At 42.0% G+C, this 25536-nt stretch overlaps 1 protein-coding gene across 1 annotated transcript in view; it reads right to left on the bottom strand.

Moving 5' to 3' along the window:
• Window positions 1-25536, bottom strand: part of negr1 (neuronal growth regulator 1) — a 531576-nt gene that overhangs the window by 22947 nt on the left and 483093 nt on the right. Inside the window, exons 5-6 of the mRNA XM_078219382.1 lie at window positions 23380-23500; window positions 17168-17319 (exon numbers count right to left, since the gene is read on the bottom strand). Coding sequence (XP_078075508.1) covers window positions 17168-17319; window positions 23380-23500 — 273 coding nt within the window. The remainder of the gene's footprint in view (window positions 1-17167; window positions 17320-23379; window positions 23501-25536) is intronic.

Consider the following 25536-nt stretch of genomic DNA (forward strand, 5'->3'; position numbering starts at 1 on the left):
TGACCGTAAGATGTTAATTAGAGTTTTAATTCCAATAAAAAGTGGAGGCTAGCATGTTGTGGAGACTGAAGAAACTAAGCTTTAGTTAATGGAATGCATATTGTGGAAAGCGGCTTAGCGCAATGTTGGACAATACATCAAAGTTCTGCAGCACATTATAAAGCTGGAGGTCACAGTTTGAGAGATTGACAGGATTAAGACCAATGCTCAATGTACAGTTTGAGCCAAAGAGAATGTTTTTAGTTTTACAGACTTGAAACTATGTACTGCTCCGAGCATTTGTCATTAGGAAATTAAACAAAATGGCTGGTTATGTTATCTACCACATCAGTGGGTGACACGTTAGATGATAGTGCACAGTTTCTAATACTACACAGGAGGTTGACAGAAACACAAACAAATTGATTGTGCTGTTGACCTTATCAGCTTACTGACAGCGCTGTTCATGTTGGAACGCTGGAAAAGGAGGAGGACATTTGCACCCTCGAGCTTGTCCCACCTTCACATCTTTCCTGAAGTGTTGTGCCCAGAGCTGGACACAGTGCTCCAGTTGGGGCTGAAGAGATATTTTAGACAGGTTTATCATTATTTCCTTGTTTTTGTACTCTATGCCCCCATTTACAAAGCCCAGGATCCCACATGCTTTATAAACCACTTTCTCAACCTGCCCTGCCACCTTCAATGACTTGTACACTTATACCCCCAGGTCCCTGTGCTCCTGCACCCCATCTAGAACTATACCTTGAATTTATGCTGCCTCTGCTTGTTATTTATAACAAAGTGACAATCTGGGTCATGGGACAAGAAAACAGTGATCCTAATACTGACCCATGGACAACCCCACTACAGATCTGTCTCCAGTTTGGGAAACAATCCTTCACAACTACTCTCTGCTTCCCATCACCCAACCCATTTTGTATCAATGCTGCCACTGTCCCTTTTATTCCATTGGCTCTAACTTTGAAAGCCTGTTATGTGGCTTCTTCTCAAATACCTTTTGGAAATCCATCGTTATGTGTTCCTAATGTCATAGTTCATGTTTTAGAGGTATAGCTTTTCAGTTTAGAAATTGAATTTTAAATGTATGTTCAGTGGGGAAAACCCTAGTAAAAATCTACAGACTGGCAAACTACAGAGACTTAAGATAATTACAATTCTAAAGGTAATTTGTGCAGAAAGATCATAAAATGACAGCTTGGATTAGTTAGCTAAAGAATTGGAGAAATGATGCCTGCAGTTATTCTATTAAAAGTTATACAAGTTATTCATGTGGTTTCCCAGAATTACGGAAAGCTTTGGAATTAAAAGGTAGTTCATTTCAATTTCTACTTGGGGACAGGTCATGTATGTCACATTGCCATGGAGCTTAATGAGATTCTTTGTTTTGAGCTATCTCTGAATTCAGTTAGAGCATAGCCAACAGGAACACTAGTTAACGTTTGGAAAAAGCAGTTCATAGAGAATCATAGAAACCTTATAGTGCAGTCTGCACTGACAACAATCCCACCCCAGGCCCTCTCCCGACAACCCTACACATTTAGCCCGCTAATCCCTCTAACCTACGCATCCCTGGATACTAAGGGGCAGTTTAACATGGCCAATCAGCCTAACCCACACATCTTTGGACAGTTATGAGACTACTTCAGCTTTAGGTCTTCTGTAGGTTGTAGCTCTGTGGAGGTTGTGTGGAGGTAAAGCCAGACCTACACATGAAGTGGAGTAAATGCTAGATCTATTGTCCATGACACAACCAGTGGCTGAGAGCTGAGATTCAGTATTAGACAAAACTGGAAAGGGGAAAAACAACTGGAAGATTTGTTTAGCTAGAAGGAATAAATATCCAGTGACCCTCTCACAGTTAAGGGCAGCACAGTGGTTAGCACTGCTGCCTCACAGCACCAGGGACCTGAGTTCAATTCTAGCCTTAGGTGACTGTGTGGAGTTTGCACATTCTCCCTGTGTCTGCGTGGGTTTCATCCGGTTGCTCCAGCTTCCTCCCATACTCCAAAGATGTGCGGGTTAGGTTGATTGGCCATGCTAAATTAGTGTCAGAGGGACTAGCTGGGGTAAATATGTGGGATTACAGGGATAGGGCCTGGGGGGGGATTGTGGTCGGTGAAGACTTGATGGGCTGAATGGCCTCCTCCTGCACTGTAGGGATTCTATGATTTAACCTTGTTGCAGTGAAAGTTCCAGAAATGCAGTTTGAAATCATAGCAACAGGCTATTAAAAACCAGGATGTTTTAAGCCACTGCCTAGGAGTTACAGAGAGGCCAGTACAGAGTTGTGAGATCAGTAAAGAAATTTGGGAATTACATAGCCAAAAGCTAAAGGATGACCCCCATAAAATCTTGTACCTTGGTAAATAGCTCTAACAGTGAAGAGTAAGTTCTAAAGAACACTGATATATCTTTTGATTTGGTCCCAGTGTTACGATCCAGTTAGAGTCTTTTAACATCTAAAGAGAAATGTGAACACTTTGTTTTAACTAATAGAACTTTGCCACAAGATTTCACTTTGTTTTAAACAAAACTTTATTGTAACTAGTACAAGTCAAACAAAGCACACGTGATTAAGTTACACTAAAATCTTAAACCCATATGCCAGGCCCTCAAGGTTACTTTGTGCTTTCCCAATAAGTCTTTTATGGTTTTGATATCTTAAAATGATTTATTTATATAGGGAACAAACATAAGTATGTCACAGTCCTCTGGAATTTACTTCAATTCTGCTTAGCTCCAGCTATTCTCAGAGTTTTCATTTACCATGTCTGATGGTGGCTGCCTCAGTCTCCTGTTTTAGTTACTTTTTCAATATGTGCAGCTAATCTGTTGGTTCCTTTTGTCACCACAAGACCTGAGGAGATTATTGGACTAGATTTAAATTGGATAATGTTCCTGCTTCTGTTCCCTCATAAAATTCAAGCTGGGATTAAATCTCACCTGCACTCCACAAGGATGAGTGATGATGTTACTCTGCTTCCAGTGCAGGTCTACCTAATTGTGAATTACTTTGGCTATCTTTTCTCAGCGAGTTGCAAAGTGCATTCCAAACTGCAACTGCTCCTTGGGTGACTCTGTGACCACTGCTTACAACCAGATTCCATCTGCCCAGATTTTTGGCATCCAAACCTCGTGTTCAGTTTTTGTTTCCTTCGTAAGGTACCTGACCCTCCCAGTTACTATGTTCCCCTTTTCTGTTTCATTTCAGTATCTGCTTTCAGTTAGGTCATATTATGCTTAAGTTACTCTACCTGCTGTTTTATATTTCTACCTTTCTATTATGACCTTTGAAGTATAATAACTTCCCAACTTGTTTACACAGCATTCCCCATTTTCTACAATTGTGACCTTAATTCGTAAAACTACAAGTTATATACTGAAACGCAAGGACTATAAACTACATACGTGCAACATCAAGAAAAGTGAATGAATCTCAAAGATTTCATTGGATAAGGAAATAACTCTTGGGTGAAATTGAAAGTAGAACTGAGTTTATAGCCTTTATAGGCCATGGTTTAAGTTAGCAGTGCTTACATTTTAAAATTTCCCCTCACATATACAATGATGTTCGTTCTGTTAAAAACGTGAAAGCTTGTGATATAGTTCCATTGGTTAAAGTTAAGTGTTCAGATTTCTCTTTAAACATTAATGGTCCCTAGCAGAATCATAACATGTGCAACAATCGCACTACCATCACATCAACCGTCTATTAGTTCAAAAAATTCAAGCAAGTTAATTAAACAAAATTTGCCCTTAGCAACAGGATCACAGAGAGAAATCATGGACCCTGGTGCTTCTCCTGTTCCTGAGTCCCATATCCCGACATCCTAACCCTCAACAGCTTTTACCGAGTCCATTCACGATACACTTTGGGTCCTACAGACTAGAACTGAATAGTGCATCAAAGAAGGCCATTCAGCACATCAAGTCTGTGTCAGTTCTTTTGAAGAGAAACCCAGTCAGTCGGAAAATCCCCTCCCTCCTGCTTTTTCCCTATAATATTTCTCTCCAAGTATTCACTCAATTTCCTTTTGAACACTCATTTGAATCTGTATCCATCACAATAACAGGGAGGAAGTGCATTCTAAATCCTAACCACGCTATGTGTAAATGTTTTTTTATGTCACCTCTGGTTCTTTTGCCAATCAACTGAAATAAAGTTACATCTAGGCCATCTAATTATTGATCCTTCAGCCATTGGAAACTGTTTCTATTCTTTTATTTAAATTCTTCAGAGCTTTATACACTTCCATCAAATTCCCTCAGGCTTCTTGGCTCTAAGAACAACTGCAGCTTCTCTGTAATCCTTCAATGCCTATTCCAGTAAATCACTTCCGAATTCTCTACAAAGCATTTGCATCCTTCGGGTGCCAAGAATTGGAAGCATAGTCACAGCGGGCTGAACTGTTGGATATATGTTAAGCAAAACATCTTGGCTTTTGTACTCTATGCCTCTACTTATAAAGCTCGTTGAAAGTGCAGGTTTCCATATGATACACTTTACAACCACAGCTTTGTTGGACAATTGCACACAAATGTTCAGTCATATTATGCAATCAGCTCCACTTCTTTCAACCTGGCTCTATGCAATATCCGGAGAGCAACATAGAGTCCCTACAGTGCAGAAAGAGGACATTCGGTCCATTGAACCTGCACCTACAACAATCCCATCCAGGCCCTATCACTGTAACCCCATGTATTTACCCTGCTAATCCCCCTGACACTGAGATGCAAATTGCCATGCCAATCAACCTAACCCGTGCATCTTTGGAATGTGGGAGGAAATAGGAGGACCCGGAGGAAACCCACGCAGACATGGGGAGAACATGCAAACTCCACAGTGTCACCTGAGGCTGGGACCCACATCCCTAGCACTGTGAGGCAGCACTACTAACCACTGTGCCACCGTGTTGCCCTATAAACATCCAAAAGATTTGAATCTCATAAACACCGCAAGCAACAATCACATGTACAAATGAGAATATCTTGAACTAACAGTGACATATTCGATTCACACATAACTCCTGGTTTCAATTTCAATTTTTAAAATGGTAAAGTAAATTGGAAGAGACCAACTTATCTGCTGCTTCTAGCCACACAAATAGACTTTGTTAATAAATAAGGTATATTTTACACCGGGTGATAAATACTTTCTCATTTTAAATTGAAACTAACAACAGTTACAAATGCCCAGCGTGGAACATACAATAGCAGAACAAACCACTGCAGACGCTGGCAATCTGAAATATAAGCAGAGAATGTGGAAATACTCAGCAGATCAAGCAGCATCTGCGCAGAGAGAAACAAAGTCATCGTTTCAGGTCCCTGATCTGTACTGGTTCTGATGAAGGGTCACTGACCTCTGTGGCACAGATGCTACCAGATGTGCTAAGCATTTCCAAAACTTCCTGAGCAAAAAATATCCCTTTTGCCAGCCCTCCAAAAAGCATTCATTCCTCTTCAGTAAGAAGCTCAGCAGCAGCAGCTGCCTGAGATCTGCTTTGGCAAAACATTAATCACGAATTGCAAAAAAAAACAAGTTAAGGTATGAAGAAAACATAAACAACTTGCTGAGCAAAAAAAAGTCAAAGCAATAAATTGATAATTTAGAAATGAATAATAAATAAAAATTATCATTTAAAAGTGCCAGATATGACGGGAAAGGAGTGAGATGCGGTTGTTGACAGCTCCCACGATTCCGGTCATTTATCCCTGAAAAACTGACTAATAACAGGTTAAAGATTCAAGTTCAGAATTGTGTTTATCTGTTGCTACTCTACAAGCCTCTGTCGCTTCATTCAATCAAAGGTTCCAGGATGTTGAACAGTTAGTTATTGATTCGAGTGACAGAATTGTGGCTCTGGAGACCTAGTACACTCACCTAGAAGCCCAAAACACTGAATTGCTAACAAAGGTCACTGACCTGGAGAATGGCAGCATAATTTAAGGATTCTCTTGGTACCTGAGGGAATCCCTATAACTTTCACTGAGGCAATTCTTTTGGAGGTTTTCGCCAAGGAGAGTTTCAATTCACCACTGGTAGTGGATCGAGCTCATCGTTCTTTGTCACCATGGCAGCAGCATGGCGAATCACCAAGACTGATAATACTAAGACTGCCTCACTACAGAGTGAAGGATCAAATTGTGCGCCAGTCTAGAGAAAAGGCTCAACTATATATCTGTGGAAGAAAGATATTCATCTACCCTGACCACAATGTGGATCTAGCCCAGTGCTGTGGAAGATACAAATCTGTTAAAGCCAGACTTCATGAAGCCATCTCCATCCTGTTCGCCCATCTGTAACTTTCAGAGGAGTGAATAAGATTTTCAACATACCGCGTGAAGATTCAGCTTTTCTCAAGAACACAATTGTACTTTCCCATAGTAAGTTATAATATGACTGCCCAGGACAAAACAGTACTCATTGCCTAATTGGGTAACTGCGCCTGTTGGTTCTGTAACACAATAAGATTGGTTTGTTATTTTATGTCCAAACTGCATCAATTGCGGGAAGTTATACATAAACCCAATTGGTGTTTGTTTTTAATCTTCCACCACAACTGAGTTTGTGATTTGAAACTGTATATCTTAATGTCTGTCTTAAACGGCAGAATTTCTTTTTCCTCTCTTTCCATATTTCGCCTCTCTTGTTGAATACTGTATTACAAAAACTGTTTCTTCCAAACAGAATTTGCACTGTGCTCATGCCCCGATCCCATGGTCAGGAAAAGGTCTTGATTTTGAGACCCTTGCCTCACTTTAATTTGGCAGAAGAATCATGGGTCACCCAGACGGCTGTCTCAATGCTGCTTTTTGATCTCAGCAATGAAACACCAGCAGAGACCTGCAGGTAGAGAGAGGATAAGACATGCGATACAAAAGCAGAGGAGAGTGGGAAGAGGCAGGACCAGAAGTGGCCCGCAGTATTTTTGTGTAGCCAAGAGGAACACTTCTGCTCCTGAATTCACGCAAAAAATAACAGGAAACATTTTTTGATTCGGCTGCTGGTCCATGTAGGAGGGGGCATTGTGACAAATAGCTCCGAGCCCAGAGGGAGCTCTCTAGACTCAGATGATAGTCTAGGGATGTCACGCAGTGCCAAAGCCAGAGCTGCCCACACCTGGGCTTCCTGAGCTCCATGTATGGGCATATACATCAGAGGCGGAACGGAACCCACGGCCACCGCTCCCAATGCTGGCAATGAAAGGATTCATTCACCGGGGGAGGAGAGAGACGAGAGAAGACCAGCTCTGACCAAGAGTCTTTGTGACTCAAAACATTAGCTCTGTTCTCTCTCTGCAGGTGCTGTCAGACCTGCTGACATTTTCCAGCACGTTCTGATTTTGTTTCAGATTCTAGCATCCACAGAAATTTGCTTTTATCTTTATATTATATTGGGAGACTCAATGTTTCATTTCAAACTTTTTATTTTCCATCCCTGATTTAGATTCAAATAATTTATTTCTTGGAACAGACCTTACTTGTGTTCTTAACCCAAATTTAGATAGTTTATCCATTAAATCTGTTCCAATATCGCAACCAACCTCAGCCACAGTGATCTGACGAAGGGTCATCCAGACTCAAAACGTTGGCTCTATTCTCTCCCCACAGATGCTGTCAGGACTGCTGAGATTTTCCAGCATTTTCTGTTTTGGTCTCAGCCACTACACACGGATTGGTGGACCCATAGAGCTTTCTGTCCCCGTAAGCAAGTCAATGCTCCTTTTTCCCTCTTGCTCACCACACTGACTCATGTATTGACTATTGTTTTCATGACAAGAGGTTGCTCCCGTAAATTCAATCTTGCATGCCATACATTTCCTATCTCTGACCATGCCCCCTTAGTTTTAACAATACGATTTGATGGCCAACTTGTTTCTTGTCCACCATGGCGACTTAATTCTCTCCTTCCAGCAGACCCAAATTTTACTATATTTATTTCCTTGCAAATGAATAATTTTATGGAACTTAATACTACTTCAGATATTTCTGTTGCTATTATTTGGGAGAGTTTGAAGACTTACTGATGTGGACAAATAATTTCATATACTGTTCAACAAACGCAATCCCTCAAAATTGTCCCAATTGATTGACCAGATTCTCATAGTAGACCGACAGATTGCTAATAAATCTACTCCATCCCTATACCAACAGCAAGCATCTTGCTCTACAAACTGAAGTTGATCTTCTTTCTACTAAACAAACAGAAAAGCTTATACTCAGATCACGTTGTACGTTTTATGAACATAGTGGAAAAAAACGGTCAACTCTTGGCTCATCTGCTTCCTCTCAAACTATTACTGAAATCACCATTCCAACAGGGTCAACCACTGACAAACATCAGGAGATCAATGATCAATTTAATATTTTTTATTCCACTCTTTATGCCTCAGACTCCCTTTCAGATCCTAGCCTATTTCACAACTTTTTTGATAATATTGATTTCTCTATTGCCTGACTCTATGAATGTGTTCGAAGCAGCCCTCTCCAAAGATGAAGTATTCAAAGCAATGAAATTCCATGCAAAGTAATAAGGCACCAAGGCCTGATGGATTTCCAATAGAATTTTACAAAAAATTCTTATCACAACTTTTGTCCATTATTATTGTCTGTGTTTTTAGATGCTATCTCTCTAAAATGCTCCCTCCTACGCTGTGTGAGGCATCTGTGTCTGTTCTTTTCAAGAAGGATAAAAATCCTTTGCATAGCAGTTCATACCTGCCTATTTTGCTTTTAAATGCGGATGTTAAAGAGATCAGCTAAAGCCTTAGCCCATCGGCTTGAACCTGTCCTTCCAGCTATTATCTATCCTGACCAGACAGGTTTCATAGAGGGCAGGCAATCCTCTTATCTAAGGCGTCTTTTCAATATTATTTATACACATTCAACGACTCTTCCTGAGGTTCTTATAACTATGGATGCAGAAAAGGATTTTAATAGATGAAATGGGACTTCTTCATTCTTCAAAAATTTGGATTTAGACCCAGTTTATAAATTGGATGAAACTATTGTATTCCTCCCCAGTTATCCCAGTACACACAAAGAATATCCACTCTAAACTCTTTAACCTCCACTGAGGTACCAGACAGGGCTGTCCCCTTTCCCTGTTACTTTTCACTGTTGCTATTAACCCCCTGGCAACTTCACTGAAGACCACTGGATATATACAGGGTGTTTATACATGTGGAGTCAAAAGAAACTCTCCGTACATGCTGATGAATGTTTTTTACATTTTTGATCCGGCGTCATCTTCCCCACATATTCTCTCTATTCTTCGGCAATTTGGTCACGTTTCAAGTTTTAAAATTAATTTGGAAAAGAGTGAAATTTTTCCTATTAATAGATCAGCTAATTAGCTTCTTCCTTCTGGTGCACCTGTCGGGTAGATTTCCCTGGAGGCGACCAGTTCAGATGTCTAGGAACTCCGTCCAATTAGACATGCGGTCGGGTTTCAGAGTCGGGATGTGCATTCAATGCAGTCTGCGGATATGTCTATCTGCACAGAGGTGCGGTGTTGCCAGTAAAGCAGAAACTGCGAGATGAACCGGGAGCCCATCCCCTTGAGATCAGGAGTCCCCGCATTTTGCACCTTTTGCTTCCCTTCTCTCCCAGGACTAGCTTAACAAATCTGTGCTGGCTTTCTTTAATTTATCCACATTTGTCCAATTGACTGTTAACCACAGAATCATAGAATCCCTCAAGTGCAGAAGAAGGCCATTCGGCCCATTGAGCATACACAGAAAACAATCCCAATCCCCGTAACCCCATGTATTTACCCTGCTAGTCCCCCTGACACTGAGGGTTAATTTAGCATGGCCAATCAACCTAACCCACAGATCTTTGGAGTGTGGGAGGAAACCGAAGCACCCGGAGGAAACTCACGCAGACACGGGAAGAACATGCAAACTCCACACAGACAGTGACCCGAGGCTGGAATTGAACCCAGGTTCCTGGTGAGGCAGCAGTGCTAACCACTGTGCCATCATGCCGCCCATGCAAAATTTTCATGGAAAATGTTTCCCAGAATAATTGTTTCCCACCATCAAGGTTAAACTGACTGGACTGTAATCACTGGCCTTTTCCTTGCATCCTTTTTTGAACAGAGCATGTAACATTTGTAATTCTCCAGTTCTCTGGTACCACCTCTATAACAAAAGGGGATTGGAAAATTATGGGCAGTGACTCCTTGGATACATCTCATCTGTGTATTAACTCTTAAGTACAGCCAGCCTATTCCAAACTTCCTATTTGTCAATTTTTAGGTGATCTAGTGTCTCAACTGCCTCCTTTCACTGTGACATTGGCAGCAACCTCTTCCTTGGTAAAGAAAGATGCAAAGTACTTAGTACCTCAGCCAGGCCCACTGCCTCAATGAAAAAAATCCCCTTTTGGTCCCTAATCAAATTCACTCTTCCTTTTATCATCCCTTTTACTATTTATATGCTAATAGAAGACTTTTGGATTCCCTTTTCCCTCTGAACCTTCTATACTGAGCCTTTTTTCACCTGTATTATTCATCTGATATCTGTCATATGCACCCTTTTTTCTACTTCATCTTACTCTCTATTGCTTTTGTCATCCAGGAAGCGCTAAATTGGTTTGTCCTATCTTTCTCCCTCCTGGGAACATATCTTGACTGACCATTGGTGCAGTTTTGCCTACCAGTCTTTGATTCCAATTTGCTCCAGCTCTTTTCGCACCACATTGAAGTTGTCCCTCCCTCAATTAATTATTTGTACTCCAGATTGCTCCTTGTCCTTTTCCATAGTTAATCTGAGCCTTACAATGCTATGATCATTATGCTCTAAATGTTTTCCTGCTACACTTGATTTATTTGACCCATCTTTTTCTCCTAGAGCCAGATCCAACAATGCCTTCTTCTTCATTGCAGTATAAAATATACAAAAATATAGAAAATTATCCTCAACACACTCTAGAAATTCTTATCACTCTCTTTACACTATCGCTATCCCAGTCTGTACCAAGATAATTAAAGTACCCCATTATAATTACTCTATAATTCTTGTACTTTTCTACAATTGCCTTGCAAATTTGTTCCTCTATATCTTTCCCACTAGTTTATGTCCTACAGAATACACAAGACAAGGTAATGATAGTGTTATTGCTTCTTCTCATCTATTAGATTCTGTCCTTGACCATCAGGGACATCTCTCTCCAACATTTTTTTCCGTTCATGGGATGTGGGCGTCGCTGACTGGGCCAGCATTTATTGCCCACTCCTGAGGGCATTTAAGAGTCAAATAAATTTCTGTGGGTCTGGTGTCACACATAGGCCAGACCAGGTAAGGACGGCAGGTTTCCTTCCTTAATGGACATTAGTGAACCAGATGGGTTTTATGACAATCGACAATGGATTCATGGTCATCATTTGAATTTTAATTCCAGATTCTTACTGAATTCAAATTTCACCATCTGCTGTGGTGGGATTCAAACCCAGGTCCCAAAGCATTACCCTGGGTCTCTGGATTACTAGTCCAGTGACAATACCACTACGCCGCCATCTCCCCAGACTCTACAATGTTCTCCTTAATCAATACTGCCACCCCTCCTACTTATTTTCCTTCCCCATCTTTCCTGAACACCTTGTATCCTGGAATATTTAGTATCAAGTGCTCCCCTTTTTTGAGCCAATTCTCCATTATCGCCAAGATATCATATTTCCACGTGTCTATCTGAATCTTAGCTCATCAACCTTATTTACCACACTCTTTTCATTCACATTTAAGCAGCAAACATACTTTAGACCTGATTACAATGCCTTTTATGCTAACCCCACCTGATCCCTTATCATTTCCTCCTCTAGTGTTATCTGTCTCTCCCAATTCTCTCTGCAGCTTAGTTTTCTTTGCTAATATGACCACTCTTGGGCCCTTGCCCCATATCCTCAAATACCTTTGGTTAAGAAAAATCTACCAACTTTTGATTTAAAATTAACAATTGACCTAACATCATTTTCCATTTGCAGAAGAGAGTTCCAAGCTTCTATTACCCTTTGTGTGTAAAAGTGTGTCCCACATTACTCCCGAAAGATCTGGCTCTAATTTATAGATAATGCCCCAGGTTGTGGTCTCCCAAATTAATAGAAACAGTTTCCTTTCATTTACCCCTAACTGTTCCCCTTCATATCTTGAAAACTTTGATCAAATTATTCCTTAATCTTCTAAATTCCAGCGAATACAGCCCATGCCCGTTTGACATTTAGTTGTAGCACATGGCCCCTTTTTTCAGTCTGCATTCTCTTTACATTTCTTGCAAAGCTGCGCACACAAGTTATTCATCATAGAACAGGGCCTGCAATGTACCTGTCAGGCTGTTGCATAGCTGCACAACCAGGTAACAGATACAACCCCAAATTTATAAACTCTATTCATAACTTAACCTTTGGAATTCTGGTACTGTTCTTGTAAATCTACACTGCACTCCCTATGATACTTTGTATTCCTCCTAAGCTGCAGTGCACAGAACTATTCACAGTGCTACAGGTATGGTCTAACCAGGGCTTTGTATTGCTTAAACATGAATTCTACTACATTGTCTTCTGGCCCTCTTGATATAAAGACCAGCATTCTAATAGTCTTTTGATTATTTTCTATACCAAGCCATTACATTTTAATAACCTCTGTACTAGGTTCTCCAAGTTTCTTTGGACTTGCACAATTTCTAGCTTTTCACCACACCCTGTTCTATTCCTTTTAGCTCGGCCCAAAGTGGACCTAAATATGGTGCAGTTCAGCTGATGGTGACTTTGAAAACCAGAAAATGCTGACCTGGTTCCCGCACAGATAATTATCAGTAGCCACTTCCAGGTAGGTCTTCTATGACCTGCAGCTATGATTGATGGCATCCTGGCAAGTGGAAAATATCCAGTTGATCTCAATGGCATGCCTCCTTTCATTTGGCATCAGTCAAAGTACCACTTATTGCAATTGGCCAGCTTTCTGCATTAATGTAACAAGGAGTTGCCAATGGGTATTGAAGTTGGTAAGTATGTGAATGAATGTTGATACTGGTGATCCAATTTACAAATCCTATTCTTAAGGACCTTCCAGTTTGATGACCTCTTTTTACAACTTTCACTTTCAGTTCTTTGTTTTATTAGATAAACATTTTCTCACATAACAGCAGGGGAAAACTTCTTTGAAATGATTATCCTTTGGTACTTTACCAAGCAATTTCCCAGGGTGTGGTAGTGATTGATTATAGTACAAAACTGCTTCTTACATTCTCAAAGGACTTCCAGAAATTTGTCAAGCCCAATTTTCTTTCACGAACCATGTTGACTCTGCCTGATTGTATTATGATTTTCTGAATGTCCTGATGCTCCCTCCTTAATAATGGATGGCTCCCAGTGACAGATGTTAAATTAACTGGCCTAGCCTGATTAGCTAATTTCATCTTCGAAGCAAAATGCAACCTGACTGAGATGTTAGTTATCAATTTGATTTGATTTGATTTTGATTTATTATTGTCACATGTATTAACATACAGTGAAAAGTATTGTTTCTTGCGCGCTATACAGACAAAACATAACGTTCATTGAGAAGGAAATGAGAGAGTGCAGAATGTAGTGTTACAGTCATAGCTAGGGTGTAGAGAAAGATCAACTTAATGCAAGGTAAGTCCATTCAAAAGTCTGATGGCAGCAGGGAAGAAACTGTTCTTGAGTTGGCTGGTACGTGATCTCAGACTTTTGTATCTTTTTCCCGAAGGAAGAAGGTGGAAGAGAGAATGTCCGGGGTGCGTGGGGTCCTTAATTATGCTGAATATGAGTGGGAATTTCTTAACCATGCAGATGTTCTAAAATTACTTCTGTCACAACTTAATAGCATTAACATGGACCAAATGTGCCATCCTGAAGGCAGTCCTATGCCTGGAGCATTGAGCACAATTTAATAGTGATTACTATCTTTATTTTGTTTCACTATGGAAAACATGGTATTCAATCCCAACAGTCAGATTTTGCCTGCTGCTATTTATCATTTGTAAGAAGTAAGGTAGTTAAAGGGAAGCCAGTAGACACAGTGCATTTGAATTTCCAAAGGGCATCTGAAAAAGTACCAAACAAAGGTATTAGATCAGAGCATGTGGTGTTTGGGGTGAGTTTTTACCATGGATAGAGGATCCTCTGACCAACAGGAAGCAGCGAGTCTGGATACGTGAGTCATTTTCAGGTTGGCGAACTGTAACTAATGGAGTGCCACAGGACTCAATACCGGAGCCTCAACTATTTACGATCTATCTAAATGGCCAGGATGAAAGGACTGACTGAATTGTAGCCAAATTTGAAGATGATACAAAGATAGATAGGAAAGCAAGTTGTAAGAAAGATGCAATGGCATATAGGCAGTTTAAATAAGTGGAAAAACTTGGCAGATAGAGTATAATATGAGAAAATGTGAGATTGTCACTGACAGGAAGAATAGAAAAGCACAATTTCATTTAAGAGGAGGGAGACTGTAGAATTCTGCAGTACAGAGGGATCTGGGTGTCCTTGTACATGGATCACAAAAGGTTAGTAATCAGAAAGTCAATTTAAATGCTGGCCATTATTGCATGGGGATGGAGTATAAAAGTAGGGAAGTCTTGCTATAGCTCAAAAGGGCATTGGTGTGACTGCACCTGGAGTACTGTGTACAATTTTGGCCTCCTTACTTTAAGAAGGGTATACTTGTACAGGAACTGGTTTAGAGAGGGGATTGGTTCCTCAGACGGAAGGGTAATCTTACAGGGAAAGGTTGAGCAGTTTGGGCCTTTACTGATTGGAGTTTAGAAGAATGAGAGGTAATTGTATTGAAACATATATGATTCTAAAGGGGCCTAACATGGTAGATACTGGGAACATGTTTCCTCTTCTTGGGGGAATCATAAACTATGGAATGTGATTTACAAATAAGAGTCTCCCATTTAGGACAGAGAAGATAGGGCATTTCTTCTCTTAGCGGGTCACTTTTCGTTTGAATTCTCTTCCATGGAGAGCACTGGAGATTGGGTTTTTGAATGTATTCAAGGGTGAGTTAGACAAATTTTTGATCAACAAAGGAGTCAAGTGTAATGGGGTCATTGCAGGAAAGTGGTTTTAAAGCCGCTATCAGATCAGCCATGATCTTATTAAATGGCAAATCAGGTTTAATGGGCCGAATGGTTTACTCCTTCTTCTATTTCTCATGATCTTACAGTGCCAGAGGCACCCCGTTTTCCACAGAAGGACTACTAATTTTTTGACTGCGTTTCACACCAACATTTGTCATCAATGTGTGCACTGGGGAGAGCAGATTTCCTGGTGGGACTGCTCCCGGGTTTGGCAAAAACTGCCGTCTGTAGGTCCGCGATACACAGTATCATCAAGAGGCTCTGATCGCTTGCCGTTGTTCCAAGCCCTAGTTTCCAGACAACCTTGGAGTTGGATCACGCGGCCTCCACTGGTTTGTTCATGATCAGTGGGCAACACAGGATATTGTTTGGTCCATCGGTGATGAGGACCAAATGGAATATTCCATGCATGAAATTTTAATTTGATTGAACCGCTTGTATTGTGTCACTGATGTCCTTTGCTTGAGAAGGACACTTGCAGAGCTATTTGTTCTGCTGATGTTGGCCTCAAAACCAGTGTCATGTTATTGGCCCACATTCAAAGCCGAACCAAAAATCTCCAATTAATGTTTGTTCATAATGAATGGAAGTAATGCTCAGCAGGGCCTCTATTCAAATACTGCACAATTCGCTGAGCAACAGTGCTCAATAGCACACAGGATGCAGACTAAAGCATTGATTTTGGTCAGGATACCTACCCCACAGTTTGTGATTAGCTCTTAGATATTTCTGGATACTCCACTAAAAAAAAATAAACTTAATTGCATTGCTCCATTTGTTACTTTACACTGCAGCCATGGGAGGACCATGGTGTAATGGTGTACAAAATGTTGTTACTGAGCTAAACTTCGCTCTCAAGAGGTTAAATTCATAGCACTGCATGGCTGGCAGGTGTATATTAGATTTTAGATAGGATGTCTGGAGACAATGACAAGATAATTTGACATTTCAGCAACTATCCGCCCTCATTGCTATGCAACAATTCGATTCATTTGAACTTGAACATACAGCCAAGTTGGGCAAGTGGGTGATTCTCTTGGGAAGGAATGGTAGTCAGTTTTGACAAAAAAAGCTAACATTGCAATCAGACTTTTAAAAATGAAACTGAGACCTCTGAAGGCTGGAGGGTTGTAAAGACTGAAGACAGCAGGGAGACGAGGAGCTTTCTACCCTTGGCTCTGGGAGAAACTGCAGAGGAGTTATTGGGGAAGAATTTTGATGTCTGTCTGAAGCAGGCATCTATGATGGATTGAATGTTTTCTTTTCCTTCCTCTATCTTCCAAATTCATCTCTGATTCTGTTACTGAAACAACACAGGTAGTGATACCATGTGTACAGAATATGTCATTAAAGCCAGTGTATGTGAACACAACATAATTCTCCCAGGCCATCTACTAGCTGCATGCTAGATTCAGCAATTACTCTCTGGCCACAAGATAGCTGGAGTCCACAGCAGGAATGGAAATCCCCATGAAGACTGAAAAAGCACAATGTTTAAATCAGACCTTTGGAGGTTTAGAAAAATTTGAACATGTGAATCATCCAATTAGCCCTCACTCCCATTTATTTTTTTGAACCATGTTTGGGCAGGATATAAAATAAGAACAAATGCTTTAACTTTTTCTTTCCTTCCCAATTTACATAGCCTCCTTTCTGTAATTGCTTATTCATATTGGGATGTGATAGCTTATTGGCTGGCATTGGAGGGGGGGGGGGGGGGGGGGGAGAGATGGTTTGGGGGGTGGCAGCAGGGGTTGGGGAGGGGACACATGGACTGGCCATTCCTTATGGTGAGTCTGGATGTTAAGCCTGTGCAGCTCAATCAACTGCTGGAGGTATCGTATTTATTGGTGAATCCATTAGGGAACTGTGCTCATTTAATTGTTAAATTAACTAAAGAAAGAATGGTTAACTGGAATTACATAGGTAGATCTTGACACAAACATTGAAACACAATAACATTTGTGAAACGAAACAGAAAGCTCACAAATATAGCTCTTTCATGCCCATTCATTTTGAGATAATAAATGCAGAAATATTCCCCAAGACTTACTGTGTAGAAAATGACTGGCACTACTTGTCCCTAGCTTATTAACAGCCACGCATGTGTAGTTGCCATAGTGATCCTCTGTAATGTTGGTAACAGTGAGAATAGATCTGGTGCTGAAGTTCTTGATTTCAATTCCCTTCCTGCCAGAGGCCAACCTAATGGATTGACAGAAACAAGTAAGGTGATTAAAAAACAATGAACCTCACCAAACAAAGCAATCACAGCCTGTCCACCCTACCACAAATGATGTAGAACTGAACTAAATGCACATTCTTGCTGAAACATATTTTTAACTATGTGTGTATGTATGTGCATTTGTGTGTGTGTATGTATGTGTGTGTGTGTGTGTTTATGTGTGTATGTGTTTGTGTGAGTGCATGTATATTCGTACTTGTGTGCGTGTATGAGTGTGTATATGTGTATGGTGGGAGTGGGTAGCAATATACAATGAGACAGACCCAAATACACAACTAAATTGAACAGCAAAAACACTAAACAGAACTTTTACTGAGTGAATGTAATGAGTTTTGTAAAAGTAAGAGTTTTAAAATTCCAAGGTAGATTGTTCTGCGATCATATATTGTTTAATATACTTAGACATGAATTTTCTTCCCAGTTACTAGAAATATAAGGTATGTAGCAATTGTACAAAGTGCAGATTTTGTATGATTCAGATTCTGTACATTTTATTTTGCTGTGGTTTTTCAGCAATTAGAATTTATTTTTTTACAGTGTATTTTATCTGTTTTTTGCTGCTTTCCAAAGGTTTTCTTTTGAAATTGGACTCAGATTTTCTGGGTGGTATTTGAACTCATATGATTTGAAATTGTTGAATTCAATGTTGAGTCGGAAAGTCTGTAAAGTGCCTCATTGAAAAATGAGGGACTGTTCCTCAAGCTTACATTGAGCTTCATCACGCAGAAAAAGAGAAAATCTCCTGAAAAAGCTGAAAAAAGGATGCTGAAAATACACAAGGCGGGATTTTTCTCTCCAGAGATAATGTGTGATGGAGGGTCGGAAAAGCAGCACATCTCCCAGTGGCCGGAATGGCAGCTTTCTGTGCCAGATTGTCCACTTTACAGCTCATTAAATATGCATGGACTTTGCATTCTGTGGCAGGACGGGTTGCAATTTATCTGCTCCATTGTGACCTCATTGATTCATCTTTCTGTGCACCTTATTTAACCCACATCCTTCACTGTCTGCAGTCCAGGACTTAGTGGAAGAGAGTGATGGCTCCCCAAGGAAAGAATCCAAGTGCTCCCAAATTCAGTGACAATGAACTGAGGTGACTTCTGGATGTGGTTGAGGCAAATCGTATTGCCCTTTACCTCAGTGATGGGAGAAGGAGATCCACCAACCTCACCACTCTGGCTCTGAAGGTGACCAGCAGTCAGTGCCAACTCAGCACAGAAGTGGTTTGCTATCTAGTGCAGAAAAAGGATGCACGATCTCATCCGCACAGCCTGGGTATGTCAACCTTTTCTTTACTCTCAACTCTCTCACTCAAAAGCCCATCAGACATTCGTAGGGTTACAGTCCACAAGGATCTCACACATGACCAGATCACGTGACATCACCATTGATACTCTCACACATACTTTGACATCTTCATCTCTTCTCACATCCTGTGTAGCTCTCATCCTCAGTCCTTACACAGGTCCGCTCAACACCCATAGAAGGCAGGCATCCTTATCATTAACCTTGGCATCCATCCTGCTCATAGTCAGTCCATTTGTCTTCCTGCAGGAGAAACCTGCCCATAACAAAAGGGAGAGATCTCAGACCCAAGGGGGTTGTGTAAACTCAGGCCCCTCACTCAGTTTGTAGAGGATGGGGCAGAACTGGCTGGTGAGGACCAGGACCGTGCCTGTGTCCAGGGTGCAATCTGCTCTCTCAAGCAAGTGAGAACTCATCACCAGCTCATCGTTCACCCAGCGAAACAGTGAGAGCCTTTGTAACGTTGGATACTATATAGCAAATCACTAATTATATCTTCTGTCTTTGACAAACACCAGTGGGAAATGGAAGGGACCCACTGGCAGCCAACGTCTCAGTTCCAGCTCCCAGACCACCTCAGATAAGGACCCTGAGGACCCTATTAGATGTAGAGTCATCACAGTGTTTACCTGCACCCTTCACCAGTGCAGAGCCACACATCTTGGCAGGACCTCTAGAGCAGGCTCGGTATCACAATCTGGTGAGCACAGCACAGATTTTGGTGAACAGAAGGTGGAGGCAGGGACATCCAAGGCTTCTGACATCCAGAGGACTGCTAGAGGCTAACATTCTGTTGAGTCCAAGTCACATGGTGAGCTTGTGGATTCCACCCTAACACAGATGTTGGAGCTGCACTGAAAGATACAATAATGTCTGGCAATGTTGTCAGATGCAGTCAACAGATTGCAATGGACGGGAAGGAGTCTGTGTCCAGTCTGAGGTCACTGTGCTGACATGCGAATGCTTCAAGGTTGTAGCATCTTGACACGATAGGCGATCACCAGGTAGATGAACAAATAAACGGTTTATTGAGATAAATAACTATTTACAGAGAGTGATGGAAAGGCTACCCTACTCCATGACTCCAGACTCCCAACAACCAGAGAAACCCTGCACTCTGTCCCTGGAACTGCACGCTCTGGCCTGATTGGCCAACTGAGTCACATGACTCATGAAACGCTCACTCCCTAAAGGAGCACTCTACCACAGAGATCGACACTGGTAGGACTGCCGTAGAAACATTGGTCCAATGCACTAGAGTCATATATATATATATATATCAGACGTTGCCCACTTGCAGGCATAGGTAGGATCCATCTGCATCTGCATCCAAGGGAAAGGGGGGCAGGGCACCTTATCTCACTCCAGGTGCACCTTCTCTTCAAGGAGTCAGCCAGGCTCCCATAAGGCCAAGGGCCAGCAGCTGGACAACCTGAAACCGTCCACCTAAATGACTCTGAGTAGGCCGAGCTGATCCCAATCCCCTCTGCCTGTGACCCCACCTGCAAGTCCAAAGCCAAAGAGGGAACACCTGCCACACAGGAGACCTAAAGCAGGCCAGGTTCTACTGGTCTCGGCCCTCTGAAGGACATCTACCAAGGTCATCACGCAAAAGTGCGCAACAGTTAATAGGCTGCCTCCACCTATGCTGTAGCTGTCAGGGATGCGCCAAGATGTAGTGGTAGGATTAGAAAAGTTAAGAAATACTAAGAGCATCCTGCTGCGTGGATGTTCACAATATGTATTGGGTTTGCACAAATGTAAATGGATTTCCATTCATTCCACTCATCATGTTGTGTATGCCTCTTCTATTTGATGATATGCTTCATGGTCAGAGATTTCAACCCCTCTCCTAACATTCTCATAGATGTCCCATCTTGTGCCTCAACTCTATGGTAACTGGAAGCATCTCAGAAGAGTCTTTGTTCTCTGCTCAGTGCCGACATGAATGAAGCATCAGATTGAGAGAACACAAGGTGAGATCTTGCATCAGAGGTTCATCTGAATTTGAGTCATAAGTCTAGAATCTGGAGGTTGCTTTGGTTCCCTGATACTTCTGCATTGTAGTGTTTAGTGTGGATCCTAGATGATTGATGTGCACTGAGACGGGACAATTTTCATTGTTCTGCTTCACCTTCGAGTGTGCTTTACTCATGAATCCGAACTCTGAGCCCTTATGTGCTCCTGTCTTCCTTCAGCATTATCTCATGCCCATTTGTACACCCCAAGATTAGTTTCCGCCTTCTCACCTCCACGTTTTTGAGCTTTTGACCTCACTGACACATGATGGTCCTTGTGTTTCCTGCTAGTTGATTAAAGGGATGTGATCTATGAGTTGTGTGCACAAGCCCCAGAATGCCAACATGGACATAAGAAGATGACGATGCATTGGGCTATAAAGTCTGACTTGCATCTACTGACATTAACCCTCTGCCAGGTCTCTGATGGTCAATCAAAATGTTTATGTGCAACACGAGTGGCATTGGTGTGCCTGGTTTCCATGTGTTCATGTCAGACTGTTGGGATGAAAATGATGTGGAGATGCTGGCGTTGGACTGGGGTGAACACAGTAAGAAGTCTCACAACATCAGGTTAAAGTCCAACAGGTTTATTTGGATTTGCTACCAAATAAACCTGTTGGACTTTAACCTGGTGTTGTGAGACTTCTTACTGGGATGAAAATGGGCAGCCCTGACACTAGAATGAGACAGCAATACATCTGATGGGTGCTCTTTATTATCGGTGAATTGGGTTCTTAAGGGCTAGATGGAGTGTCAGAATTTTCAGGAGCAGAAGTGCCATGGCTAGGCAGGGGTAAAAGTTGGGAAACTCCAAGCGTTTGTGAGCGGTAGGCAGATATCAAAGTTTGCTGCTCATGAAGTTCAAGATCCATTGAAAAGTGAGCTGAACTGCATTCTCACATTGTTGACTGTGAGTTACAAATGACTGTGTCCTGTGGATGTGAGAGATGCTGAGGATTAAGTATGGTGAAGAAGCATCAATACTTGCCTTGCACGAATGATTGGCTGTGTGGAAAAAGCGCAGTGCAGAATCAGAATCGACCTCACATGTGAAAGTGAAATCCACTGAGTGAAGATTGGCCTCCCTGAGGCACCTTGTCACAGAGCAGGCATACTGCCACAAGGGCACTGAGGTTGGCAGTGCTACTCCAGCCTCTTGCAGGCTGCCCTAGACAGTGGAATGTTGGTGAGATGCTTGAAACGGCTGCACCATCTCTGCTGTGCTTACAGAACTCCCTGTTTCTATTATTATCATATTGCAGAAAGGCCACTTGCTCCCGAGCCTGCCCTACCTTCCAAGGATGAGGACATTGTGACGCTAGAGTGGTGCATTGTGGTGAAGATAGCAAAGAGGTAAGGTGGACCCAGCATGGAGGGCACTGGTGAAAGGATTGTCTTAGCTAATCCTCCTGGAACCTGCTGGCTATTAGCATTTCATGTACACACCCACCTAGTCTGGCCATGCTATGGCCTCTTCCTCTGGACCCTCAACTTCCTCGCCCTCATCGATCTTCCCCTTAGCATCCCAAGATGTTTAGGTTAGATGGATTAGCCATGGTAAATGTGTGGAACTGCAGGGATAGGGCGGGAAAGAGGGTCTGGGAAAGGTAGAGTCAGTGCAGACTCGGGCCAAATGGCCTCCTTCTGCTCTGTAGTGATTCTATGATTCAATGAGTGACTGTGGAGACAAAGGGTTAATTTCAGCCCAGTCATTATCTCCTCACTTAGTTCCTTTTCTGTGCCAATACAGTATTTAGGATCACCTGAAGTGCAGCCACCAACCCCACCCCAACCCCAACACTCCTCACCCCTTCCCCACCACCAGCAGCCATTATTGGGCTTGCCACTGCCTTGAAGGATGAAGCAGGCAGGAGAGCAGAGGGCCAGCAGCCTCATGGTCCACACAAGTGCCCGGACGCTGAAGAAATCAAGCCAATCTGCTCAAGCAATGGCAACTTCGTGCATCAGGGCCTCAGTTTGACTCCTCTTTTTTATGGAGGAGTTTTTCATCAGCAGACACAAACAATAATGGCTCCCCGCTGTGTACCCACTGGCTGCTCACTAATGTTTCCCAAACTGTTTTCTCTTTCTGTTATTCACATTGAAAATTTGATTCTGTCCCTCTCCAGCTTGTTAACGAGCTCATCAATGAGTTTAACAGGAAGTTAATTAGAGGCATGCGGGAAATTCCAGCACATCACAGAGATGTGGGATTACTGACACACCATCCATGTGCGCTATTTTTCAGAGTGTGCCAGCACTTGCCGTCACCTTCACAGGTGATTGAAAGTCTGGCCCTATCACACCCTCAGCAACCTCTGTGAAGGTAGATAGGATAGTTGAAGGTTCGACTCCCCCTACTTCCTCATTTGCCCTTGCCGCTGATTTTTTCCATCACCTTGACGTCACAGGCTGAAAGCTTTCTTTACAAATGCTGATGAAGTTGCTTCACATTCCAAGCTGTTACAGTATTTCTCATGTAAACTATTGGTCTTTGGAATGTCGGGTGTTCAATAATACATCAAGTTTTAGCTTTGGGTATATTATATTACAGTCACTTCTGTAGCAAATCAAACTAATAGTTTACCATTATAACTGTTCACAAGAGTCAATATCTTGCTTAACATGAGGCCTGAAATCAAAGACAATCGGAGAAAAAACAGAAAAATGCTTTAGTTCGGAGTGTCAACCTACTTTTTGTCTCCTTTATACCATTCAAACACTGCTGCAGGAACTGCTAAGGCCTCACATCGCAACAATCCTCCTTTACCCAGTACCATCCCAGGACTCTTAATTTCCATTACTGCGGGAGGGTCTAGAACAGAAAACAATCACAGTATTAACACAGAAGTCATGAAACAACTCAGGGAAAATGACATTATTTTACTATTTTGTGAAGCTGGGTTAATCATTTTAGGTCAAAGCAAAATACTGTGGATGCTGGAATCAGCTCTGACTGATCATCCAGGCTCAATCACTGGCTTTATTCTCTCTCCACAGATGCTGTCAGACCTGCTGAGATTTTCCAGCATTTTCTGTTCTTGTAATCATTCTTAGATCTGCAGAGGTCTACGGTCCATTCCCTTTAATGATTCACAGCAAATAGAATGTAGTTCACACGTAAAACATGCACCATTGCTTTCATATCAAATTAAATTAAGGTAATTGTGCAAAACATGCTGCCAATGTTGTCTATCACACGCACAAATTACATGCAATTCATTCATAAAAGAATTTCAAAGCTTATCACAGTTAATAATCAATTCTTTTTTTTTGAATAACCTTATCTCACAAATGTTTCATTCCATTTCCTATAAGAGCAGACGGAGGAGCTTCTGGAAACGTAGTACATTTTCCTATCCTCAGGACCTGCCTGATCAGTTACCTTTAAAGTGCAATGTCTGCTGTTGTGTAGATGAATACAACAACCAACTTGTACACAGCAAAGCCCCACAACAGCAAGGTGACCAGATAATTCTGTTTTGATGATGTTAGTTGATGGACAAATATTATTGAGGACATCTTCTTTGAATTGTGCCATGGGATTCTCTACACCTACCTGAACAAATGGATAGGGCCTAGATTAATTATTACATGAAAGAGAACACTTCTGATGCTGTAGCACTCCTTTGCCTTGAGATCAAAACTTGGAATCCAAATGGGTAATTATTTTGATGAATGATGTATGGAAATAAGCACGTTCTGCTTTACTAATGGAAGTTAGGATAATGACTTCAAAAGGCGTTAGATCTAATCTCCAAACATATTCATAAGTTTACGGAGCTTCAGGCAAATGGATACAAATGGTTATCCCAAAAGAGAAGAGGTTACTGTTTTTTAAAAATCGTTCTATTTAAATACTACTTGAATTTTGGAATTCAAATTTGGTTGCACAAGGTCACACAGCATCTCAGTTATGACCTCATGGGGTGGAATTTTCCGCTCCCATTTGTGTTGGGCAGGTTTAGCGGCGAGCACGAAAAATATCACGAGAAGGCCTTAGATATGTTTCCTGGTGATGTAAGTGCAGGATGCAATCCCTCCCCCCCCCCCCCCCCCAGGAATGTCATCGTAACGTATTAGCGGATCATTTTCAGGCCCATACACTGGAATCATACCCCCATGTCAAATAAAGCATCTATGGTGGTGTGATGTCAGAATTGCACAATGTATGACTAGTTCAAATGGCGTGCACCTGGCGAACAGAACTCCGAGGGGAGCTTGGAGGTAAATGCACTCATGCTGACTCAGTGCTGGCAGAGCGACTCCGCATCTTTAGGGAGGAAGAGGGGCAGAAGTAGAAGGGGAGTGAGGGGTGATCACAAGCAAGTCTGAACAGAAATATATTCGAGGCTGCTTTCTGGTGCAGGGCTATGGGGTTCTTTGAAGGGCTGCACAGAGGGAAGGGAAGCCAGGGGCATGGTCTGCTTGAAGGGCTGCAGAGAGGAAAACCAATTTTGCTCACTCAAGCAGCACTTATGTGTTGCAGTGCCAATGATTGCAGCTCCGCATTTAACCCTTGGTGCACAGACTTCCAAATTCAATGACTGCTATGGTGTGGTTGTACCATTGCCCGACTGGGCAGGCAACTAGAGTAAGGTGGCCATGGCAGACTGCCTGAGGATGGCACTCCTAATTCTTGGCTCTGTGCTGAAGTACCTATTGACATGGGCCAAGCTGAGCATGAGGCCTTGCAGTGAAGGTTTGGATAATGCCTACACTGAGATGAGAGCATAGGATGCAGGAGAGTGGCCAAAACTGTCGTCACTCAGTCGCATGGCTTGGGGTCTTGTTCAACCAGCATGCAACCTAAGTATGGAGCATCAATGTTGTGGCCAAGACGAAAGTCAA

The sequence above is a fragment of the Mustelus asterias genome, chromosome 8 (genome assembly GCF_964213995.1).
Source record: "Mustelus asterias chromosome 8, sMusAst1.hap1.1, whole genome shotgun sequence".
In the NCBI taxonomy this organism is placed as follows: domain Eukaryota; kingdom Metazoa; phylum Chordata; class Chondrichthyes; order Carcharhiniformes; family Triakidae; genus Mustelus; species Mustelus asterias.